The sequence below is a fragment of the Saimiri boliviensis genome, chromosome 5 (genome assembly GCF_048565385.1).
Source record: "Saimiri boliviensis isolate mSaiBol1 chromosome 5, mSaiBol1.pri, whole genome shotgun sequence".
NCBI lineage: Eukaryota > Metazoa > Chordata > Mammalia > Primates > Cebidae > Saimiri > Saimiri boliviensis.
This window is the reverse complement of record NC_133453.1, coordinates 3,732,980-3,756,602: the sequence shown is the minus strand read 5'-3', so window position 1 is coordinate 3,756,602 and position 23,623 is coordinate 3,732,980. Positions and strand designations below refer to the sequence as shown.

Genomic DNA, 23,623 nt, shown 5'->3' with positions numbered 1-23,623 from the left:
CGTTGTCACCTCTAAGACTGCTTCTTGCTTTTCTAGGCAATTTTCACTGGAAAGGAAACCCCACTAACAGTCCTGTGTTACTTGTTTGTATGTATGTACAGGTGTCCCATGTCTTAACATGTTACTAAGTACTGAGAGGAATGAGGCATGCAGTAGGGGAAGAGGTCATGAACTAGTTAATGTAGGGATTAGCTTTGCTTCTGCTGATAACTTGTGTGATCTTGAGCTAGTCACCAAACCTCTCTGGACCTTCCACTCATGTCTCCTAATTGAGGATGTTGGACTCGATGGTCTCTAAGGCTACCTCTGCATAGAAATTTGAAATGTCCTGATTTTGATGAAGATTTATATCATTGCCAAACTAAGCAAATTCTTTTGGTGGAACTTGTAAGAAAACTTTTAAAAAACATAAAAAGTCTTCTAAAAAAAACTCAGAAAAATTAGAAAGACAAAATATAGTAAACTCTGGGTGGGAGCTAATTCCTGGGCAGCATTCTTCTTCTTCTCCTCTTCTTTTTCTTCTTCTTTTTTTTTTTTTTTCTGAGACATAGTCTTGCTCCGTCGCCAGGTGCTAGGCTGGAGGGCAGTGGCGCAATCTTGGCTCACTGCAACCTCCGCCTCCCGAGTTCAAGTAATTCTCCTGCTTCAGCCTCCCGAGTAGCTGGGACTACAGGCGCTTGCCACCACGCCCAGCTAATTTTTGTATTTTTAGTAGAGATGGGGTTTCACCATGTTGGTCAGGCAGGTCTCAAATTACCGATTTTGTGAACTGCCCACCTCAGCCTCCCAGAGTGTTGGGATTACAGATATGAGCCACTGCACCCAGCTGGCACCCTTCTTTTTAACTTGCATTTGCTATGGTGACTGTAAATGTCTGTGGTGCTAGGAGAACATAGTAGAAATTTGACCTGAATTCTTTCCTGGTTTTTCCATGTTTAGTTCACCAGCAGTGGTGAACTGAGAAGTTTAGCATAGGCCTGTTGTGGTGGCCCATGAATGTAATCCTAGCATTTTCGGGGGCCAACGTGAGTAGGTCACTTGAGTATGGGAGTTCGAGACCAGCCTGGGTAACATACTGAAAACCTGTCTCTACAAAAAATATAAAAATTAGCCAGGTGTGGTGGTGTGCACCTGCAGTCCTTGCTACTCAGGAGGCTGAGGTTGGAGGATCACCTGAGCCTGGGAGGCAAAGGTTACAGTGAGCTGGCATCATGCCATTGTATTCCAGCCCAGGCAACAGAGTGAGACCCTGTCTAAAAAAATAAAGTTTAGCACAGTATTTTCTGATTTTATAGATACAGAAAATTTCTACATATATATATTCTTTCCAGATTCCCTGGGTATTTTTTCTGTTGGTAATTAGCCATGTGTCGTTTGTTTGAGGGAGATATGGGTGGGATGCAACCAACTTCCCTGGCCAGCACCAGCAGCCAGTAGTTCCCCTGCCATGGGAACACTTTGTTCTGATTCAGGGCTCTTGTGATTTGGATCAGTGGGCACAGAACATTGCCATCTGGGTCAGTAGAACATTATTTTACCAATAAAGAAAGCTGATTTACCACTTAGGTAGTAAAGGTTTTTTTTTGTGTGTGTGTGTGTGTGTGACGGAGTTTCGCTCCTGTTACCCAGGCTGGAGTGCAATGGCGCGATCTCGGCTCACCGCAACCTCCACCTCCTGGGTTCAGGCAATTCTCCTGCCTCAGCCTCCTGAGTAGCTGGGATTACAGGCACGCGCCACCATGCCCAGCTAATGTTTTGTATTTTTAGTAGAGACGGGGTTTCACCATGTTGACCAGGATGGTCTTGATCTCTCGACCTCGTGATCCACCTGCCTCGGCCTCTCAAAGTGCTGGGATTACAGGCATGAGCCACCGCACCTGGCCGTAAAGGTATTTTTTAAAGAGACAAATTATCATGGTAAACTCTGGGTGAGAGCTAACTCCGGGGCAGCATCCTTCTTTTTCTTCTTTTGAGACGGAGTTTCGCTCTTGTTGCCCAAGCTGAAATGCAGTGGCGCAGTCTTGATCTTGGCTCACTTCAACCTCCGCCTCCCAGGTTCAAGCGATTCTCCTGCCTCAGCCTCCCAAGTAGGTAGGATTACAGGTGCATGCCACCACGTCTGGCTAATTTTTTTGTATTTTTAGTAGAAACAGGGTTTCACCAAGTTAGCCAGGCTGGTCTTGAACTCCTGACCTCAAGTGATCCTCCTGCCTCGACCTCCCAAAGTGCTGGGATTATAGGCATAAGGCACCGCACCTGACCAGCACCCTTCTTTTTAACTTCCATTTACCATGGTGACTGAATGTCTTTGGTGCTAGGGGAAGAGTTGACCTGGGTTCTTTCCTGTTTTTTTGTGTGTGTTTAGTTAGTCTTTGCCTGCGTATATTAATCTCCCTGAGATATGGTTTCTTTTTGTTAAAGTACAGTAGCATAATTCTTGAAATTAATGGGAAGATCTCTATATTTAGTGACCATTTAAAGGTTGAAGGAAAACATCTGCATGTGGAATTAACTAGTAAAAGACTATAAGGAGAAAAACACGTGACAAAAACCATTGGTTTGCACTTTTAGAGTATTGGCACAATTGTTATTAGACAAATAGGGAGCGAGATCTACCAACTTTCCATAAGCCATATGAATCCCTCTAACACCACTAAATTTACATGTGTTCAAAGGTTTGCCTCGTCATCTGGACCGCTGCTCACCGCCAGACCTTCCTGATGTGCTGTTTCTTTTGCAGGTACATGTAAAGTGCATTTTCCTGATCCAAACAAGCTTCATTGTTTTCAGCTAACAGTAACCCCAGGTAATATTCTTACATACTTAAGTATTAAAGATATTTCAAACAGCAAATTGTAAAGGCTGCCCATACCTGTAATCTTTGCCTTGGTTTATCCTCTAGCTTTTAAGAAATTAACACATTAATAACCATTTCATGTGAAGATAAGATACATACTTGATAGTGAAGGAAAAAAGCATAGTAAAGTGAATTCAAGGTATTCAGTGTACACTCTCAATAAAGATGAATAAATGTAACTAAGGTTAATGACAGCTGAGGCGGTTGGTGTATGGTGAAGAGTGTGGGCTTAGAAGTCATAAGTGCTTTCCAATCCTGCTCCCCTACGTAGGAATAGTGTGACCTTGGTTAAAAGTTGCTTAACCTCTTAGCCACAGCCTGCCCATCTGCAAAGTAGGGATCAAATAGGACCTATCTCGTACGACAGTTGTGAGGATTAAACAGAGAGTGTGGGTAAAGCACTTAAGCCCAGGGTCTGGCACAAAGAAGCAGATAGAAAGAAGATGACCAGCTGTCTTCAGTAAGGCTGATAGTGTCTAATCTCCAAGCTGCCCCAGCATGGCAACATATTTCTTCTTGGTCAAAGTGGGCAGCAAGAGGAGGACTTGTATATTTTCTAGTTACAATGCAGCTCTAAGAGCTGCAGATTCCCACACTTCACAACCCACTGGTGTTTATGTTGGACAGTGAATGGCAACCAGTCGATGCTGCTGTGGGGAATTAAGAGGGAAGAGTGTTTTGTGGTGGAAATATAGGATGTTATTTTATTTGGGGGATGGAAAGGTAGTGAGAAACTGAGAATTGTTAGTCACTAGCTAATTAAAATGTGGAAAACAATATAGGATTCTGGTAGGTGACAATGAACCCATGAATAAGTCCTGGCCTTGTCTCTCTGTAGGTAGGATGGGCTTTTTCTGTGGAAGATGTTTGATAATAATAGCACAAGAAATCCTGGTTTCAAAATATGCTTGAAAACTTTAAGAAATTCCATTTTATCTATGTGATGGTTCCACAAAGGGCTCTGGGAGTATAAATCAGTTAATACTGATTCCTCTAAGATGAGGAGAGTACTTGAGTATAGTAGTTAATACTAGAACACCATCATTATATAGACATATATTTCTTTTATTATGTTTTCTATCAGCTGCACTTTATGCCACATAAGAGCACCATCATTAGAAAGTGCGGTGTTCCACATGTCTGACCTCTATAGATAAATGTAGTGAAGGACTTTAAACTGTGAAATGATGAAAACTCCTTCCTAAAACACATTGCATATTGTGCTGTTTTTGACGAGAGGTATTGAGCACACTCTAATGCTTTCCTGGTGACTCAAGTTCACTGTTATGGACATCATTTACTATTCTGTTAAGTAATGTGGAGTATTCTCAGAAATTATTGTAGTGATTAAGATTGGTTCTCTGTTTACAAATTTCAGACTTGTGTGTTTATAGTAAAATATTTTCTTTCATCTGCCTTTCTAGGGCATTTTCGGTGGCTATTAGGGATTCTGTGTCTCTGCCCATTCCAAGCCTGGGCTTTGTGGTCCTTGGCCACTCAAAGATGTTTGTTGACTTTTCCAGGTTCTTTACTGTCACGTGATTCGGTTTCAGGCAAGTCTTGCCTCTGGATAAATGTTTCTTTCCCCGCCAATTTTTTTTTTCTTTTTAAGAGATGGGATTTCATCACCACGTTGGCCAGGATGGTCTCGATCTCCTGACCTCGTGATCTGCCTGCCTTGGCCTCTCAAAGTGCTGGGATTACAGGCATGAGCCATGACACCTGGCTTTTTTTTTTTTTTTTTTTTTTGAGACCGAGTCTCACTCTGCTGCCCAGGCTGGAGTGCAGTGGTTCTTGGCTCACTGCAACCTCTGCCTTCTGTGTTCAAGTGATTCTCCTGCCTCAGCCTTCTGAGTAGCTGGGATTATAGGCATGTGTCACCACGCCCAGTTAATTTTTGTATTTTTAGTAGAGATGGGATTTCACTGTGTTGGCCAGGCTGGCCTCAAACTCCTGACCTCAGGTAATCTGCCTGCCTTGGCTTCCCAAAGTGCTGGGATTACAGGTGTGAGCCATGGCACCCAGCCCCCCTTATTTTTTAACTGAAAAATTTTTTTTTTTTTTTTTTGAGACAGAGTTTCGCTCGTTACCCAGACTGGAGTGCAATGGCGCGATCTCAGCTCACCGCAACCTCCACCTCCTGGGTTCAAGCAATTCTCCTGCCTCAGCCTCCTGAGTAGCTGGGATTACAGGCACACGCCACCATGTCCAGCTGATTTTTTGTATTTTTAGTAGAGACGGGGTTTCACCATGTTGACCAGGATGGTCTCGATCTCTCAACCTCGTGATCCACCCGCCTCGGCCTCCCAAAGTGCTGGGATTATAGGCTTGAGCCACCGCGCCCGGCCTTAAATTTTTTACTGAATCACATTAACATTGTGATTATTGAGATTACATCTATGACAGCATCTTTGATGTTGGCCTTATAATTGTCCTTGAAAATGGAACATAATTGTTATAGTTTTAACTGTTTCGTCAGATTAAAAAGTAACTTGTGGCCTGGCACAGTTGGTTGCTCCTGTAATTCCAGCACTCTGGGAGATCGAGGCGGGTGGATCACTTGGGGTCCAGAGTTCGAGACTAGCCTGCCCAACACGGTGAAACCCTGATTTTACTAAATATACAAAAAAAAAAAAAAAATTAGCCAGGTGTGTGCCTGTAATCCCAGCTACTCAGGAGGCTGAGGCAGGAGAATCACTTGAACCAAGGAGGCAGAGGTTGCAGTAAGCTGAGATTGGCGTGCCGAACTCCAGCCTGGGCTACAGACTAAGACACTGTCTCAAAAAAAATTTTTTTTAATAAAAGTAACTTGTGTCTTGTTACTTGTAAATACTTAATGCCTTACCATTCGTATTTTTCCTAAGCGTACATCAGGGCCATTAACATTGAGCTGTGCACAGCATGCTTTTTAAATACTGTGTATGTACCCTTATTTTGTGATGTCCATCAGTTGGAAAGCTGTGGTGATGCCTGCCCTTTGATTATTAAGAGAAGTGTGGCTGGGATATCCCAACCCTAAACACTTGCTTCATATCATAGTTAAAAAAAATTTTTTTTTTTGAAATCATGCTTCTCTTCATATTGAAAGCAAATTACAGTGATAGGCCTAAGTTGTGAAGTTTTAACAATATATGAAATAAAGTGATTTTGAAACGGACTTATTTGTAGCCAGTAATCCTGGGGCTAGGGTTGAAAACTCAGTATTACCTATGATCTGGGAGTTAGAATTGTCACGAGTGGAGGAATCACATCTACATTTCCAGCTCACACCTCTTTTATCTGTCTCCTGTTCATTCACACTTGGTAACATTTTAGTGGTTTTATTGGATTTTGGAATGATTGCTCATGATTGGAAACAAATAGACTCTTTAGAGAAAAAACATGGAAATTTAATTTGGTGGTGGGGAAAAGAAAGGGACTGAATTTTGAAAAAGAAGTGTCCACATCATCTCACAAAACAAGAAAATGTAGTAAAAGTGAAATGAAACAAAACAAAAACTTCAAAGCCTGAAATCCCCATGGAGTCTTCTGTGAAGTTAGTGAGACAGTTTGAAAAACTGGGCCTGTTCAGTAAGTGGCCTGGCTCACATGTAGATGGAGGTCATCTCATCCTGCCCTGCTGTGATGGTGGTGATGGTTTTAGGCTGAAGGGAACGTGGTTTAAATAACAATGACAGTTTTTCAAATTTTAATTTTAATTTTTAAAATCAGTTTTACTGAGCTATAAAATTATAAACAATAAAATGTACTAATTTGAAATGTATAGCCTACATTTGGAAAATGTATACACATATGTAGTAATAACGCCAATAAAGATGAAAAACATTTCCATCATTCCCAAAGTTTCTTTCTGCCTCTTTGCAGCCAATTCCTTGCCCCCTACACCTCCATCTAAAATTCCTTTCTGATTTTTATTTCAATAAATTAGTTTTGCTTGTTCTTGAATTTTTTATGTGAAAATGGAATCTTATATATGTACTCTTTGTCTCTGGCTTCTTTCACTTAACATAGTTTTAAATTTACAAATGTGTGAATCAGTATTCCTTTTTTGTGGAATTTTAATGAATATGCCATAATTTGTTTATCTTCGTGATAGATATTTGAGTAGTTTCTAGTTTTTGGCTAATATCAATAATCCAAAAGCTATAAGCTTTGACTGCTGTGAGCTTTCTTTTACAAGTTTTTCATGTTCATTAGATTTCCTTTCTCTTTAATTTGACCTAAGAGTGGAATTTCTGAGTCATAGGAAAGATAATATGTTTAACTTTTGAAGAAACTTTCCACTGTGGTTGTGCCATACCCTCACCAGCACTGTATGAGAAGTTTCCATTGTTCTATACACATAACATTTGGGTGTGACATAGTATATCATTGGGGTTTTTATTTGCATTTCCCAGTGACAAATGATGTGAAATATCTTCTCATATATTTACCGGCCATTTATACATTGTCTTTTCTGAAGTGCCCCAGTCTTTTGGCCTAAAAAATCTTTTTGTTATGTGCTGTGCTCTGAATACAAGTTCTTTGTCATACACATGAGCTGCAAATATTTTCTCCTACTCTGTGACTTTTCTACTCATTTTTTTGAATGCTCTCTTTTGTTGAGGAGAACTTTTTTTTTTTTTTCAGACAGTCTTGCTCTGTTGCTCCAGCTGGAGTGCAGTGGTACAATCTCAGCTCGCTGAAACCTCTGCCTCCTACTAGGTTCAAGCGATTCTCATGCCTCAGCCTCCTGAATAGCTGGGATTACAGGTGTGTGGCACCATGCCCAACTAATTTTTGTAATTTTAGTAGAGATGCAGTTTCACTGTGTTGGCCAGGCTGGTCTCAAACTCTTGTCTGAAGTGATCTGCCCACACTGGCCTTCAAAGTGCTGAGATTACTGGCATGAGCTACCACACCTGGCAGTTTAATTTTTATGATGTGTAATTTATCAGTTTTTTTTTATAGTTTGTGCCTTTTGTGTCCTGTCCAATAAATTTTTGCTTACCCGGAGCTTGTAAATATATACTCCTGTGTTTTTTTCTAGAAGGTTTGTGATTCTAGGTTTTATGTTAAGGTCCATGATCCATCTTGAATTGATTTTTGTATATGGAGTAAGACAGAGGTTGAGATTTACTTTTATCTATATAGACAGCCAGGTGTTTCAACAAAAAGGCCTTCCTTTCTTCATTGATACTTTGACCAAAAAGCATTGACTATGTATGTGTAGTTTTATTTTTTGGACTTGATTCTGTTTCTGTTCCGTTGATCTGTGTTTACCCTTAGGCTAGTACCACACTGTTTTAATTATTGCAGCTTTATTTAGTACTTATTTTGAAACACATAGTGTATTTCAATGTTATTCTTTTTTTTTTTTTTTTTTTTTTTGAGGTGGAGTCTCCCTCTGTTGCCCAGGCTGGAGTGCAGTGGTGCAATCTCAGCTCACTGCAACCTCCACTTCCTGGGTTCCACCGATTCTCCTGCCTCAGCCCCCTGAGTAGCTGGAATTACAGGCGCACACCACCACAACCAGCTAATTTTTGTATTTTTAGTAGAGACGGGGGTTTCACCATGTTGGCCAGGCTGTTCTCAGACTCCTGGCCTCAAGTGATCCACCTGCCTTGGCCTCCCAAAGTGCTGGGATTACAAGCGTGGGCTACCACATCAGGCCCAGAATATTCTTGCTAGTCTACAAATATCTGTAAGACTTAATATTGATACCTCCTTTTTCATGACTGATACAGTAATTTGTGGCTTCTCACTTTTCTTGATCACATTAGCTGAAGGTTTATACAGTTGATTTTGCAAAGAACTGACTTTTTTCTCAATTGTTTGCCCATTTCATTTATTTCTGCTCTTATTATTTCCTTCCTAATACTTTGGTTTTACTTTTCTTTTTTTAGCTTCTTAAAGTAGAACCTAGATCATTGGTGTGTATATTATCTATTTTAGTGTTTTTAAAAGTAACGTTGATTGAGATGTAAGTTACATTCTTTTTTTTTTTTTTTTTTTGAGGCAGAGTCTTGCTCTGTTGCCAGGCACCAGGCTGGAGTGCAGTGACACGATCTTGGCTCACTGCAACCTCCACCCCCCGGATTCAATCAATGCTCCTGCTTCAGCCTCCCAATTAGCTGGGACTACTGGTGCACGCCACCACACCCAGCTAATTTTTGTATTTTTTATTAGAGATGGTGTTTCACCATGTTGGCCAGGATGGTCTTGATCTCTTGACCTCGTGATCCGCCTGCCTCGGCCTCTCAGAGTGCTGGGATTACAGGCATGAGCCACCACGACCAGCCATACGTTACATTCTTTTACTTAATCTAATGTTTTTGAGTTTCACCCATGTTATTAATCAGTATTTTGTATCGATGAGTTATATTCTGTTGTATGGACACATACCAATTTATGTACCTGTTCACCAGTGGATGAACCTTTGTGTTGTTTCCACTTTGGGGCCATTGTACATAAAGCTGCTGTAAACTTTTGTGTGCAGGTCTTCATTTGCCAGTATGTTTTTACTTCTGGGTAAATACAAAGCAGTTGAATTACTGGGCCATGTGGTAAGAGTAAGTTTAACTTTATAAAACTACCACCATTAAGTTTTCCAAAGTTACATTCCTACTAGCAATGAATGAGAATTCCAGTTACTCTATATTCTTACCAACAACTGCTATTGTCATTCTTTTCAAATTTTACCTGTTCTGGTAGGTATATATCTCATTATAACTTTACCTTGAATTTCTCTAATGATATTGATCTTATCTTTTGCTCGTTTGCTATCTTTTTTTTTTTTTTTTTTTGAGATGGAGTTTTTGCTCTTGTTAACAAGGCTGGAGTGCAATGGCGCGATCTCGGCTCACCGCAACCTCCGCCTCCTGGGTTCACGCAGTTCTCCTGCCTCAGCCTCCTGAGTAGCTGGGATTACAGGCACGCACCACCATGCCCAGCTAATTCTTTGTATTTTTAGTAGAGACGGGGTTTCACCATGTTGACTAGGATGGTCTCGATCTCTTGACCTCGTGATCCACCCGCCTCGGCCTCCCAAAGTGCTGGGATTACAGGCGTGAGCCACCACGCCTGGCTGCTGTGTATCTTCTTTGTTCAAGTGTGTCTTCAAATATTTTGCCCATTTTATGATTGAGTACCTTATCATTATTAAGTTGTAAACTTTCCTTATATACCTTGATATAAATCCTTTATCAGATATGTGGTGTTTTTTAAAGAGTTTTTATTGATATTCCATACAGAAAAAATTCTGATTAGAGACTTCTATAACTAGATTATAAATCTTATATAGTTAGGTGTGTGTTCCTCTAAATTTGTTTTAGAATGTATCAGTCATTATATTATTCGTGTTTTCTTATTTTGAAAATGTGATTTATAAAACTCCCTATCTGATGCCTGATGATAAATGCACAGCTTACATCGATTCATAAATGTTTAGTGGATTTATCTGCTGTCTCCGTCATATTTGGTTTTTTTGAGAGAGCTTTGGAACTATGGAAGAAGTTTCTGAAAGTGTAATAAAGGAATATCCCAATTTTTTTTTTTTTTGAGGGGAGTGCAGTGGTGCAATCTCAGCTCACTATAACCCCTGCCTTCCAGGTTCAAGTGATTCTCCTGCCTCAGCCTCCCAAATAGCTGGGATTATAGGCATGCATCACCACACCCAGCAATTTTTTTTTTTTTTTTTTTTTTGTATTTTTAGTAGAAACGGGGTTTCATTATGTTGCCCAGGTTGGTCTCAAACTCTTGACCTCAAATAATCAGCCTGCCTCAGCCTCCCAAAATGCTGAGATTAAAGGCGTGAGCCACCATGCCCAGCTGATGCATGAATCTTTTGGAACAACATTTAAATAGTCTTGGACATGTAAAAAGATGAGGAAATAGAGCAGAGCACTGGAGTAGACCTATTGCCTTGACCAGCATCCTGACCATGTAGTAGCTTACATGTAGTTTATCGTTAATATGTAAAGGTTTCAGACACATAAAATTTATACTCTCATCCCTGGTTCTTTCTAGCTTGATTTTAATTTTAGTATAGAGATAACCATTATGAGGGGAACACATTTGAAGACACACAGGTTTGTTTTGTTTTGTTTTGTTTTGTTTTGGTGGAATCTTTTCTTTCAAATAATCTTAAAAAGACAGATGGCAATTCTCTTCTGATGTGGAATAGAAATGTGATGTGGATGTTTGAAATGTCAGTTATCTGCTGAAGCATTCTCTTAATTTTCATCAGGAAAACATTCACTGCTCTTTCCATGCCCCTTCCAAGAATTTGGCTGGTGTGATGCTTCTATGTTTACTGTGCCTACTGAGTAGGCTACCTCATCATCTGATAAAGAGACACCCGATCTGTTCTCACACTGGTCTGTCCCCTGCCTTAAATGTAACTCCAAGCCAAGTCTCTCATGGGATGCTCAGGCTTCCTGAAGTAAATATGGTATGAATTGTTTTAAAAACCATTCATTTCCATGGACAAAAATAGATTCTGGTGGTTTCCAGTAAAAATGTATATACTGTGTATAAAATTTCCAAAAATGACTTGATGTTTAAATCTTACGTTTTTTTGGCATTTAAAAAATTACCACCACTCTTTTAGTTTCCTGTTCCACCTGATGGTGTCTATGTGCCATAGGCTTTTTATCTCTTTCTAGAATCATGTTTAGTGAGCTATAATTTACATACAGTGAGTTTGCCATTCTTTTTTTTTTAGACGGATTCTCATTCTGTTGTGAGGCTGGAGTGCCGTGGCATTATCTCAGCTCACTGCAACCTCCACCTCCTGAATTCAAGCGATTCTCTTGCCTCCGCCTCCCGAGTAGCTGGAACTGCAGGCACTCGCCACCACACCCGGCTAATTTTTAGTATTTTGGTAGACACAGGGTTTCACTATGTTGGCCAGGATGGTCTCGATCTTCTGACCTTATGATCCACCCGCCTTGGCCTCCCAAAGTGCTGGGGTTACAGGCATGAGCTACTGCTCCTGGCCGTAAGTTTCCCACTCTTAGGTAGATAGTTTTCTGCCTTTTGACAGACCTACTCAGTCACATAACCACCGCCACAATTAAGAAACAGGAAGTTTCCATCACCTCAAAAAAAGTTCCCTCAATCCCCTTTGTAGTCAGTCTCCTCTCTCCGTACCCAGGCCCTGGCAGTCATCGACCTGATTCTTCCCCTATAGTTTTCCCTTTACCAGGTCATTAACTAAATGAACCCAGCAGTATGCAACATTTTGTATGTGGCTTCTCCCACTTGGCATGATGCCTTTGACTTCATCCATGTTGTTGTGTGTATTGTTACTTCAGTTGTGTGGATGTACCACAGTTTGCTTATCCATTCATCAAATGGTGGGCATTTGAGTTGCTCTCAGTTTTCTTAAATTATGAGAAACAGTAAAATTATTTTTTCCAAGTAGCTGTACTATTTTGAATTCCCACCAGCACAGTATGAGAATTCTACTTGCTCTGTATTTTTACCAGCATTTAGTTTTAAAAACTTTGCGCATAGTAATGGTTACATGGTTGTATTTAATTGTGGTATTAATTTACATTTTCTTAATGATTGTCTCTTTTTTGGAGACACATCTCCACAACTATTTTGCTCATTTTAAAAAAAAAAATAAGGTTTTTTTCTTATTGTGGGTCCTTAAGAATTCTTTACCCTAGATATGTCTTTTATCAGATATGTTTTATAAATTTTTTTCCTAGTCTGGGGCTCATCTTTATGTCTTTAATATTGTCTTTTAAATACCATCTATTTTAAATTAATTTGGGGATGTCCAACTTACGATTTTTTTCTTTGTGATGATGTGGTAGGCAGAATAATGGCCCTAAAAGATGTCCATGTCTGAATTCCTGGAACTTGTTGAATATGTTGTTACATGGCAAAGGGAAACTAGAGTTGCAGATAAATTAAGGTTGCTAATCATCTGATCTTTTTATTTTTATTTTTATTTTTTATTTATTTATTTTTTTTATTTTTTGAGACAGAGTTTCACTCTTGTTACCCAGGCTGGAGTGCAATAGCGCGATCTCGGCTCACCGCAACCTCCGCCTCCTGGGTTCAGGAAATTCTCCTGCCTCAGCCTCCTGAGTAGCTGGGATTACAGGCACGTGCCACCATGCCCAGCTAATTTTTATTTTTAGTAGAGACAGGGTTTCACTATGTTGACCAGGATGGGCTCGATCTCTTGACCTCGTGATCCACCCGCCTCGGCCTCCCGAAGTGCTGGGATTACAGGCTTGAGCCACCGCGCCCGGCCCTAATCATCTGATCTTAAAGCAGGGAGATTGTCCTGGAGTTTCTAGGTGCACCCAGTAATTACAGGGATCCTTAAAGTGGAAAGGGAGACAGAAGCAGCTAGAGCCAGAGGAGGTGATGTGACAATGGGAGCGGGAAGGAGGTGAGGTGATGCACTGGCAGTAACTAACACTCACCTGCCACTGCCGCCTCTGGAGATGCAGGAAGGGCCCATGAGCCCTGGATGCAGGCAGCTTCTGACTGCTTGTAGTGCAAGGGAACAGCCTTTTCTGGGGCATCCAGAAAGGAGTGCTTCCTTGCCAACTTCATGAGCTTAACCCAGTGGGACCCATTTTGGTCTTCTGGCCTCTAGAAGATAATAAATTTATATTGTTCAAGGCAGAGTTTGTGGAAATTGATTAGAGCAGCAAATCAAAACTAGTAAGAATAGTTTGTGCTGGGCATGGCTGGGCATGGTGGCTCACACCTGTAATCCCAGCACTTTGGGATGCTGAGGCGGGCAGATCACAAGATCAGGAGGTCAGGACCATCCTGGTCAACATGGTGAAACCCCATCTCTACTAAAAATGCAGTCACTACTAAAACCCCGTAGAGACTGGTAAAACCCTGTCTCTACTAAAAGGTGGCGGATGCCTGTAATCTCAGCTATTTGGGAGGCTGAGGCAGGAGAATCGCTTGAACCTGGGAGGCAGAGGTTGCAGGGAGCTGAGATTGTGCCACTGCATTCCAGGCTGGCAACATAGCGAGACTCCATCTCAAAAAAAAAAAAAAAAAAAAAAGTTTGTGTTTGTTGTGTCTTAAGAAATTTTTGTCTAAGAAATAAAAAGATTTTCTCTTATTTTAAACATTATTTTTTGAGACAGGGTCTCGCTCTGTGCCCCATCTGGAATGCAGTGGCATGATCATGGCTCACTGTAACCTTCGTCTCTTGGGCTTAAGTTATCCTTCTGCCTTAGCCTCCCAAGTAGCTGGGACCACAGGAGCATGCTACCAAACATGGCTAATTTTTGTAATTTTTGTAGAGACAGGGTTTCTCTACAAAAATTGCACACATTTTGTAGAGACAGGGTTTCTCTACAAAAATTGCCACATTGCACAAGCTAGTCTTGAACTTCTGGGCTCAAGCGATCAGCACACTTTGGCCTCCCAAGCGTTGGGATTATAGGCATGAGCCACCATGCCTGGCCTTATTATTTATTTATTTATTTTTTTGAAACGGAGTTTCGCTCTTGTTACCCAGGCTGGAGTGCAATGGCGCGATCTGGGCTCACCGCAACCTCCGCCTCCTGGGTTCAGGCAATTCTCCTGCCTCAGCCTCCTGAGTAGCTGGGATTACAGGCACACTCCACCATGCCCAGCTAATTTTTTGTATTTTTAGTAGAGACGGGGTTTCACCATGTTGACCAGGATGGTCTCGATCTCTTGACCTCGTGATCCACCCGCCTCGGCCTCCCAAAGTGCTGGGATTACAGGCCTTGAGCCACTGCGCCCGGCCCGCCTTATTTTTTTTAAATCAGAAGTTTATGTTCTAGGTTTCACAATTAGGTCTATGATCCAGTTTGAGTGAATTTTCGCGTATTGTACAAGAAAAGAGTGTAGGTTTTTTTTTTTTCCTCTTTTTGCATATGGTCATCCATTTCTTTTTTTTTATTGCATTTTAGGTTTTGGGGTACATTTGAAGAACATGCAAGATAGTTGCATAGGTACACACATGTTAGTGTGATTTGCTGCCTTCCTCCCCTTCACCTCTATCTGGCATTTCTCCCCATGTTATCTCTCTCCAACTCCCCACCCCCACTGTCCCTCCCCTGTTTCCCCCCAACAGACCCCAGTGTGTGATGCTCCCCTCCCTGTGTCCATGCGCTCTCATTGTTCAACACCCGCCTATGAGTGAGAACATGCGGTGTTTAATTTTCTGCTCTTGTGTCAGTTTGCTGAGAATGATGGTTTCCAGGTTCATCCATGTCCCTACAAAGGACACGAACTCATCGTTTTTTACGGCTGCATAATATTCCATGGTGTATATGTGCCACATTTTCCCTGTCCAGTCTATCATCGATGGACATTTGAGTTGGTTCCAGGTCTTTGCTATTGTAAACAGTGCTGTAGTGAACATTTGTGTGCATGTGTCCTTATAGTAGAATGATTTATAATCCTTTGGATATATACCCAGTAATGGGATTGCTGGGTCAAATGGAATTTCTATTTCTAGGTCCTTAAGGAATTGCCACACTGTCTTCCACAATGGTTGAACTAATTTACACTCCCACCAACGTGTAAAAGTGTTTCTGTTTCTCCACATCCTCTCCAGCATCTGTTGTCTCCAGATTTTTTAATGATCGCCATTCGAACTGGCGTGAGATGGTATCTCAATGTAGTTTTGATTGACATTTCTCTAATGATGGTCATCCATTTCTAGCACTATTTGTTGAAGAGGCTTTTTCCCATTGACTTACCTTGACACCTTTGTTGACATTACTTGACTATATGTGTATGGGTCTATTTCTGGATTCTGTTCCATTCCTTTGTTCCATATGTCTATACTCATACAAATATCACTGCTTGATTATTATGGCTTTATGGTAAGTCTTGAAATCCCATCATGTGACCTCTGGCTCCTTCAACTTTTTTCTTTTTCAAAATGATTTTGGTGATTTTTGTTCCTTTGCTTTTCCACATACACTTTAAAATCAGCCTGTCAAATTTGGCAAAAAAACTTACTGAGATTTTGATTTGGACTACATTGACTCTGATGTAAATCAATTTGGGGAGAATTGCTGTGTTAGTTTATTTGCATTGCTATAAAGAAATACCTGAGGTCAGGTAATTTGTAAAGAAAAGAGGCTTATTTTGGCTTATGGTTCTGCAGGCTGTGCAGGAAGCATGGTGCTGGCATCTGCCTCTAGTGAGGGTATCAGGAAGCTTATAATCCTAGTGGAAGGCAAAGTGGAGCCAGCATATTATATGGTGAGAGAGGCAGCAAAAGAGATATAGACTCTTTCAAACAACCAGCTCTTGCATGAACTAACAGGGAGAATTCACTAATTACCGTGGGGAGGGCACTAAGCCGTTTATGAGGGATTTGCCCCCATCACCTTCACTAGGCCCCACCTTAAACACTGGGCCTCACATCACAACATGAGATCTGGAGGGGACACACATCCAAACCACATCAATTTTCTTTTTTTTTTTTTTTTTTGAGACAGAGTCTTGCTCTGTTGCCCAGGCTGGAATGCAGTGACACAATCACGGCTCACTGTAACTTCTGCCTCACTGCAACCTCTGCTTCCAGGATTCAAGTGATTCTCCTGCCTCAGCCTCCTGAGTAGCTGGGATTACAGGCACGTGCCACCATGCCCAGCTAATTTTTGTATTTGTAGTAGAGACGGGGTTTCACCATGTGTGTCAGGCTGGTCTTGACCTCGTGATCCGCCTACCTTGGCCTCCCAAAGTGCTGGGATTATAAGCGTGAGCCACTGCGCCCAGCCACTACATCAGTTTTCATCTTATCGCATCTTCTAATCCATGAACATGGTTTATATCTACATTTTTAGTTTTCTATTGCTAGTACAGAAAAATATAGTTGACTTTTGTACAGTGACCTTGTGTCCTACAATCTTGATAAGCCTGCTTTTCATTCTAGTAGTTGTATTGTAGATTCTATAGACTTTTCTATGTAAACTATCACACCGTTTGTGCATAAAAACAATTTTATTTCTCCTTTTCAGTGTATATCTTTCTATTTCATCTTTTTGCCTTATTTTCTTGTCTAAGACTTCAAGTACAATTACAGATAGAAGTATGAGAGGGACATCCTTGCTTTGTTTCTAATCTTAGGGAATGCTATCAGTCTTTCATCGTAAAGTGTATGGTTTTTGCTGCAGGGTTTTTGTTTGTTTTTTTGAAATGGAGTCTTGCTCTGTCGCCCAGGCTGGAGGGCAATGGTGCAATCTCCGCTCACTGTATCCTCTGCCTCTCGGGTTCAAGTGATTCTTGTGCCTCAGCTTCCTGAATAGCTAGGACTACAGGTGTCCACAACCATGCCTGGCTAGGGTTTCACCATGTTGGCCAGGCTGGTATCCAACTCCTGACCTCAGATGGTCTATCCACCTTGGCCTCCCAAAGTGCTGGGATTACAGTCATGAGCCAGTGAGCCTGGCCTTGCTGTAGGGTTTTTGCACATGCCTTTTATCAGGTTGAGACATTCTTTTCTACTTCTTGTTTGCCAAGAGTTTTTTGTGTTTTTTTTTGTTTGTTTGTTTGTTTGTTTGTTTTAATTTAAATCATGAATGGATGCTTTTTTTCCCCCCAAACCAAAAATGGTCAATGGATAGTTAATTTGCCAAATGCTTTTTCTGCATCTACTGTATCTGCATTTACTGCATCTGTTGAGGTGATCATAATGGTTTTTCTGTTTTGGTCTGTTGATAAAGTAAGTTACATTGACAGATTATTTTTCAAATGTTGAACCAAAGCTGCATTTGTGAGATAAACCTTAATTTATCATGTGTTATATGTTAGTGGCTTAATATATTGCTCAGTTTGATATATTACTATTTTGTTAGGAATTTTTTTTTTTTTTTTTTAGACGGAGTTTCGCTCTTGTTACCCAGCCTGGAGTGCAATGGCACGATCTCGGCTCACCGCAACCTCCGCCTCCTGGGTTCAGGCAATTCTCCTGCCTCAGCCTCCTGAGTAGCTGGGATTACAGGCACATGCCAACATGCCCAGCTAATTTTTTGAATTTTTTTAGTAGATGGGGTTTCACCATGTTGACCAGGATGGTCTCGATCTCTCGACCTCGTGATCCACCCGCCTCGGCCTCCCAAAGTGCTGGGATTACAGGCTTGAGCCACCACGCCCGGCTTTGTTAGGAATTTTTTTTACAAATTCTTACCTGTCTGTGAGGGATATTTATAGTTATTTTTATAATCAGTTGTCTAGTTTTGGTGTCAAGGTAATGCATTCTGGTCTTTGAATGGGGAAGCGTTTTAGTCTCTGAAAGAACTTGTGTAGAATTAGTATTAATCAGTTAACTAATTAATTATTTTTTAGACAAGGTCTTACTCTTTTGCCCAGGCTGAAGTGCAGTGGCACGATCACGCCTCACTGGAGCTTCAACCTCCTGGGTTCAAACAGTTCTCCTGCCTCAGGCTCCCAGGTAACTATGACTACAGATGCTCACCATCTGTAGTGGGCAAATGCACCACCATGCCCAGCTAATAATTTTTTGTAGAGACGGGGGTCTTAAACTATGTTGGCCAGGCTGGTCTTGAGCCCTTGGGCTCAAGCAATCCTCCCAAAGCGCTGGGATTACAGGTGTCAGCCACTGTGCCTGGCCTGCCAATTCTTTATTCAATGGTAGAATTCAGCAGTGAAGCCACCTATGTCTGGAATTTTGTTTTCTTGTGGTAAGATTTTAAGCATAAATGCAATTTCTAATAGATATAGGGCTGCCTAGGTTATTCTTGAATGGGCTTCACTAATTTGTGTCCTTCAAGGGATTTGCTTACATCATCTGCATTTTCAATTTACTGACATCATGTTCTTAGTATCATCTTCTTATCCTTTTAAGTTCCATAGAATCTATATTGTATCTCCTTCAATTATCGATATTGTAATTTTTGTCATCTTTTTTTCTTGATCAGGTTAATGAGAAGATTGTCTATTTTTTTATCTTTGCAAAGAACCTGCTTTTAGTTTCATTGATTTTGCCCTGTTATTTTTTGAATTTTGCTCATATCTGTTATGTCCCTCCTTCTCTTTATTTTCAGTTTAATTTACTCTTCTTTTTCTGATTCTTAAGGTGGAAGCTTAGACAAAAGAGTAGTATGTTTCCATTTCTCATCCCAGCCTTTATTTTATAGTTCTCATTCATTTTACTTTTACACATGTTGTAACCCAGAATATATTATCTTTGCTTTACACAGTCTATTTTTTAAAATATATGTCTCCACATTCTTAGCATTTATGATCCTCATTTGCTTTTGTAAATCTAGGTTTCTCTGTTTTATTTCCTTCTGCCTAAAGAACATCCTTGAACTGCCTAAAGATCATCCTTGAAGACTTTTTTGTAGTGCAGATTTGCTTGTGATGAATTATGTCAGTGTTGCTGAAGGTTAAATACTTAAGTTGACAGTTTCACCATTTTAAGGATGTCATTCTACTGCCTTCTGTGTTTTTTCCTTAGAAGAAGTTCGTGGTGATTCTTTGTTTCACTTTATGCGATGTGCATTTTATTCTCTGGCTGCTTTTAAGATTTTCTCCTTATCACTGTTTTCAGCAGTTTGATTATAATGTGCTTTGAAGTGTTCTTTTCTTTTTATCACACTTGGGGTTTGTTAAGTTTTTGGATCTGTGAGTTACAGTTTTCATCCAATTTAGAAATAATTTGGCCAACATTTCTTTAAATATTTTTTTCTGTGATCCTTTTCTGGCACTCTAGTTTATAGGTATCATATATCTCTTTCATACAGATTACCTCTACATGCAAATTATACCTCCTTTGGGTCGAAAGGGTTTGTTCACTTTTCTTTCTGTGCCTCATTTTGGATAATTTCTTTTCTGCAATGTCTCATTTGTTGTTAAGTGTATCCAGTGAATTTTTCATTTCGGATACTATGTTTTCTAGCTGTTGACATTCCATTTGGTGCTTTTTCCCTACCTGTCCATTTCTTTCCTCATTATGTTCATGTTTTTCTCTAAGTCTCAGCATCTTTGTACAATAGCTGTCATTGTGCCTTTGTCTGAGCCCTGCATCCCAGAGTCCTGCCCACTCCCCAGTGCCCGTGTCTGTACTGCCTCCTGCCTCTGCTGCACTTACTTCCTCATCTCCACTGCCTGTCTCTGTCTGTCTCTTCTCTTTGGACCAGAGCCTTTGACGTTTAAACTTTGCATAGGATGTAATTTCCAGTGTGCTGTAAATATTGACATTTAAAAATAAAATTATTATATTACTCTTTGAAATGTTTGCAGTATAGAATCTAAATACCACAGATACACCCACCATTGCACTTTTTTTTTTTTTTTTTTTTTTTTTTTTTAATGTGAATAAGCTCTACTTTACTGGCTGGAAAACCTTTGCTGTTTTTTCTCCTGGCACTCATATTTTCATTCCACTTGTTCCCTCAAATTGCATCCTAATGTAAACATTTTTATGCTTGTATTTTATTTGTCATTCTTTCATACTTTTTTGTAACTAGATATACAGGTAGATAGACAGAAAGATAGAGCTCACTTCCCCCCCACCCCACCCCCAAGACAGAGTCTTGCTCTGTCATCCAGGCTGGAGTGCAGTGGCACAATCATGGCTTACTGCAACCTCCACCTCCTGGGTTCAAGTGATTCTCCTGCCTCAGCCTCCCCAATCTGAGATAACAGGCATGCACCACCACGCCTGGCTAATTTTTGTATTCTTAGTAGAGATGGGGTTTCCATGTTGGCCAGGCTGGTCTCAAACTCCTGACCTCATGATCTGCCCACATTAGCCTCCCAAAGTGCTGGGATTACAGGCGTGAGCCACCGCGCCCGGCCCAGAGTGCTTTTATACCTGAATGGCTCCCAAACTGCCCTCTCTGGCCAGCGTCTCCCAGTACTCAAGAATGCTCGGTCAGCTGCCCACTCAGCGCTTCCACTTGGATGCCAACTTGAAATCTCAGGTTAATGTGCCTGATTTGAACTTCACACTGTTGTACCCTTTGCAGTCCTTTTATCTTCATGATAGCAACTCTGCCTTTTCCATTGCAAGGTCAAAGAGCTTTTCTGACTCCTTCTCCCCTGCCCCCATGTCCAATCTGTCAGCAAATTCTGGTGTTGCTGCTTTCAAAATCTGTCCACTTCATCTGCTCCCACCCTAATTATAACCATTAGCATCTCTCACCTGGATGATTGCAAAAGATACCCACAGCTGGGCTCCTGCTCTGTGATCTGTTTATATGCTCCTGTCCCTCCCCTACTCAGATCCCTTTCATGGCCCCATCTCACTCTGAATTAGACCCAACTGCATGGAGGGGCCTGCAGGACCCAACCCTCTCTGCACCTGCTCCCTCTTTGGCCTCAGGTTCTCTTACCCCACCTCACTCTCTGACTGCACTGGCTTCTGCAGAGTTCACGAAACACACTAGGCCTCTTACTGTACCCACCTTGTTCCATCCACTTGGAGTGCCTTTCACCCCAGTACCCTCCTCCTTCAAGTCATCATTTTCTCTGACCTCCCTGCTTAAAATTACAGCCCCTCCAGCTTTCTGCTCCTTCTATTATGTAATTTGTGTATTTTCCCTCCCTTCCACTAGAATATGTGCTTAATAAGGGCAGAAATGACCTCTTGTTGATGTGTCACCAGGGCCTAGAACTGTGTGTGGCATGTGGTGGCACTCATCAACTCTTTGTGTAATAAATAATGAATTTAAGCCAATTTTATTGACAGTTATACATAAAGTAACATTTCACCTGAAGTGTATCTCTGAAAATCATGATGGGGTTACTGTTAGCATTTTGTCTGATTAAATTGATGCATTTGTGAATGAATGTTATTTTATGCTAGAAAGAAAACTATAATGGAAAATAATGGAAGGAAAACGGTTTTCTTCTATTACTTTGTCTTTATAAACACTCAGGACTGCTTGTTCACATAAATAAGTAGACAGGCATGGAAGTTTTTTTTTTTTTTTTTTTTTTTTAAGACAGAGTTTCACTCTTGTTATCCAGGCTGGAGTGCAATAGCGCGATCTCGGCTCACCGCAACCTCCGTCTCCTGGGCTCAAGCAATTCTCCTGCCTCAGCCTCCTGAGTAGCTGGGACTACAGGCGTGCACCACCATGCCCAGCTAATTTTTGTATTTTTAGTAGAGATGGGGTTTCACCATGTTGACCAGGATGGTCTCGATCTCTTGACCACGTGATCCACCCGCCTCAGCCTCCCAAAGTGCTGGGATTACAGGCTTGAGCCACCGCGCCCGGCCTTTGTTTTTGTTTTAAAACAGCTGTGCCATTTTGTCTTTGGATTTGAAAGTTAAAGGCCAAAGATTACATAAAGTATTTTCTTTCCTTTTTTTTTTTTTTTTTTTGGAGACAGACTCGACTCTACTGCCCAGGCTGGAGTGAAGTGGTCCAATCATGGCTCACTGCAGCCTCAAACTCCCAGGTTCAAGTGATCCTCCCACCTCAACCTCCCAAGTAGCTGGGACTACAGGCACATACCACACCCAGCTAATTTTTATTTATTTATTTATTTATTTATTTGGTAGAAATAGTGTTTTGCCATGTTGCTGAAGCTGGTCTTGAACTCCTAAGCTCAAGTAAGCCGCCTGCGTTGGCCTCCCAAAGTGCTGAGATTACATGAGCCACCTTGCCTGTCCTTATATAAAGTATTTCCATGATTTTTCAACTATTAGAATAGGTTCCTTCTTCCATTTAGTTGAAAGTAGAGAACTGGAAGCCACCTGACTTGGAGAAGGCTTTGTCACTCAGTCATTCGAGTTCTTTGCTTCAGTTTCTGAAGTGTCCAGAATCACTTTACCAATCTGTGTCAGCTGCAGGGACATCAGAATGCTTTTCCACCCTGAATAGTTAAATCTGTCACTCCTCACTTCAGAGCAGCTTTGCAGGCTTTTGCTGGAATTCTGAGGAGTTGAGAAAAACAGCAGTATTGTTAATTTCAACATACTAATATGTATACCGCCGGCCAAGGCAGGCAGCTTGTAAAATATGTCAAAATCTTACTACATTCTTTCTATTTTCACCCAAAGGTTGGAGCTGCAGATTCAGCCATTCGGTTTATCAAAGTTGTCTGCCATATACATTAATTGTCAAATGAGTCAGCCAAATCAGGCTCTTTCTCTCAGGCAAAGTCTTACTTTACTTTCATTCGAACAGTGTGCCTCTAACAGCCATCTCATTCTGAGCTCCTGCTCCTAGTTAGATAGGTGAGGCATGGAGCTGGTGCCCTGGGTGGAGGAAGGCACCATGGCTGTTGTGTCTTGGCATCCTCTTTGCTTGCCTCTCACAGGGGTGATGCCTGCTTTTACAGTGGTCTAGGGATTGAAGGTACTAAATGAAGTTTTATCATTCCTGCTATCACACGCCCCAGTTTCTGAACCCAAGACACTCCAGCATGAACAAGGACATACTATTTATAATACCATGCTTTGACCTTTACAGAAATGGGTATAGGCCAGGTGCAGTGGCTCAGGCCTGTAATCCTAGCACTTTGGGAGGCCAAGATGGGCAGATGACTTGTGGTCAGGAGTTCAAGCCCAGCCTGGGCAGCATGGTGAGAACCAATCTCTATAAAAAATTAGCTGGATGTGGTGGTGCACACCTGTAGTCCCAGCTACTTGGGTGGTTGAGATGGGAAGATCACCTGAGCCCCAGAGTTCAAGACGGAAGTGAGCTGTTATTGTGCCATTGCACTCCAGCCTGAGCAATGGAGTAAACTCTGTCTCAAAAATAAATAAATAATTTATAAAAGAAGAGAAAAAAATGGATATAGATAGAGAAAAGCAAATGGATGGAGATG

The 23,623-nt window shown here is 41.2% G+C and overlaps 1 protein-coding gene across 6 annotated transcripts in view; it reads left to right on the top strand.

The window, feature by feature from the left end:
• Positions 1–23,623, top strand: part of UBE2F (ubiquitin conjugating enzyme E2 F (putative)) — an 83,213-nt gene that overhangs the window by 25,223 nt on the left and 34,367 nt on the right. For 4 of the 6 annotated variants that reach the window (XM_074398775.1, XM_074398774.1, XM_074398776.1 and 1 more), the window contains one exon: positions 2,741–2,806. The exons of 1 other annotated variant lie outside the window; for it this stretch is intronic. In XM_074398775.1, the coding sequence (XP_074254876.1) occupies positions 2,741–2,806 (66 nt within the window). Of the gene's footprint in view, positions 1–2,675; positions 2,807–23,623 lie in introns of all 6 variants that reach the window. One more of the 6 variants, XM_074398778.1, reaches the window with a different exon arrangement.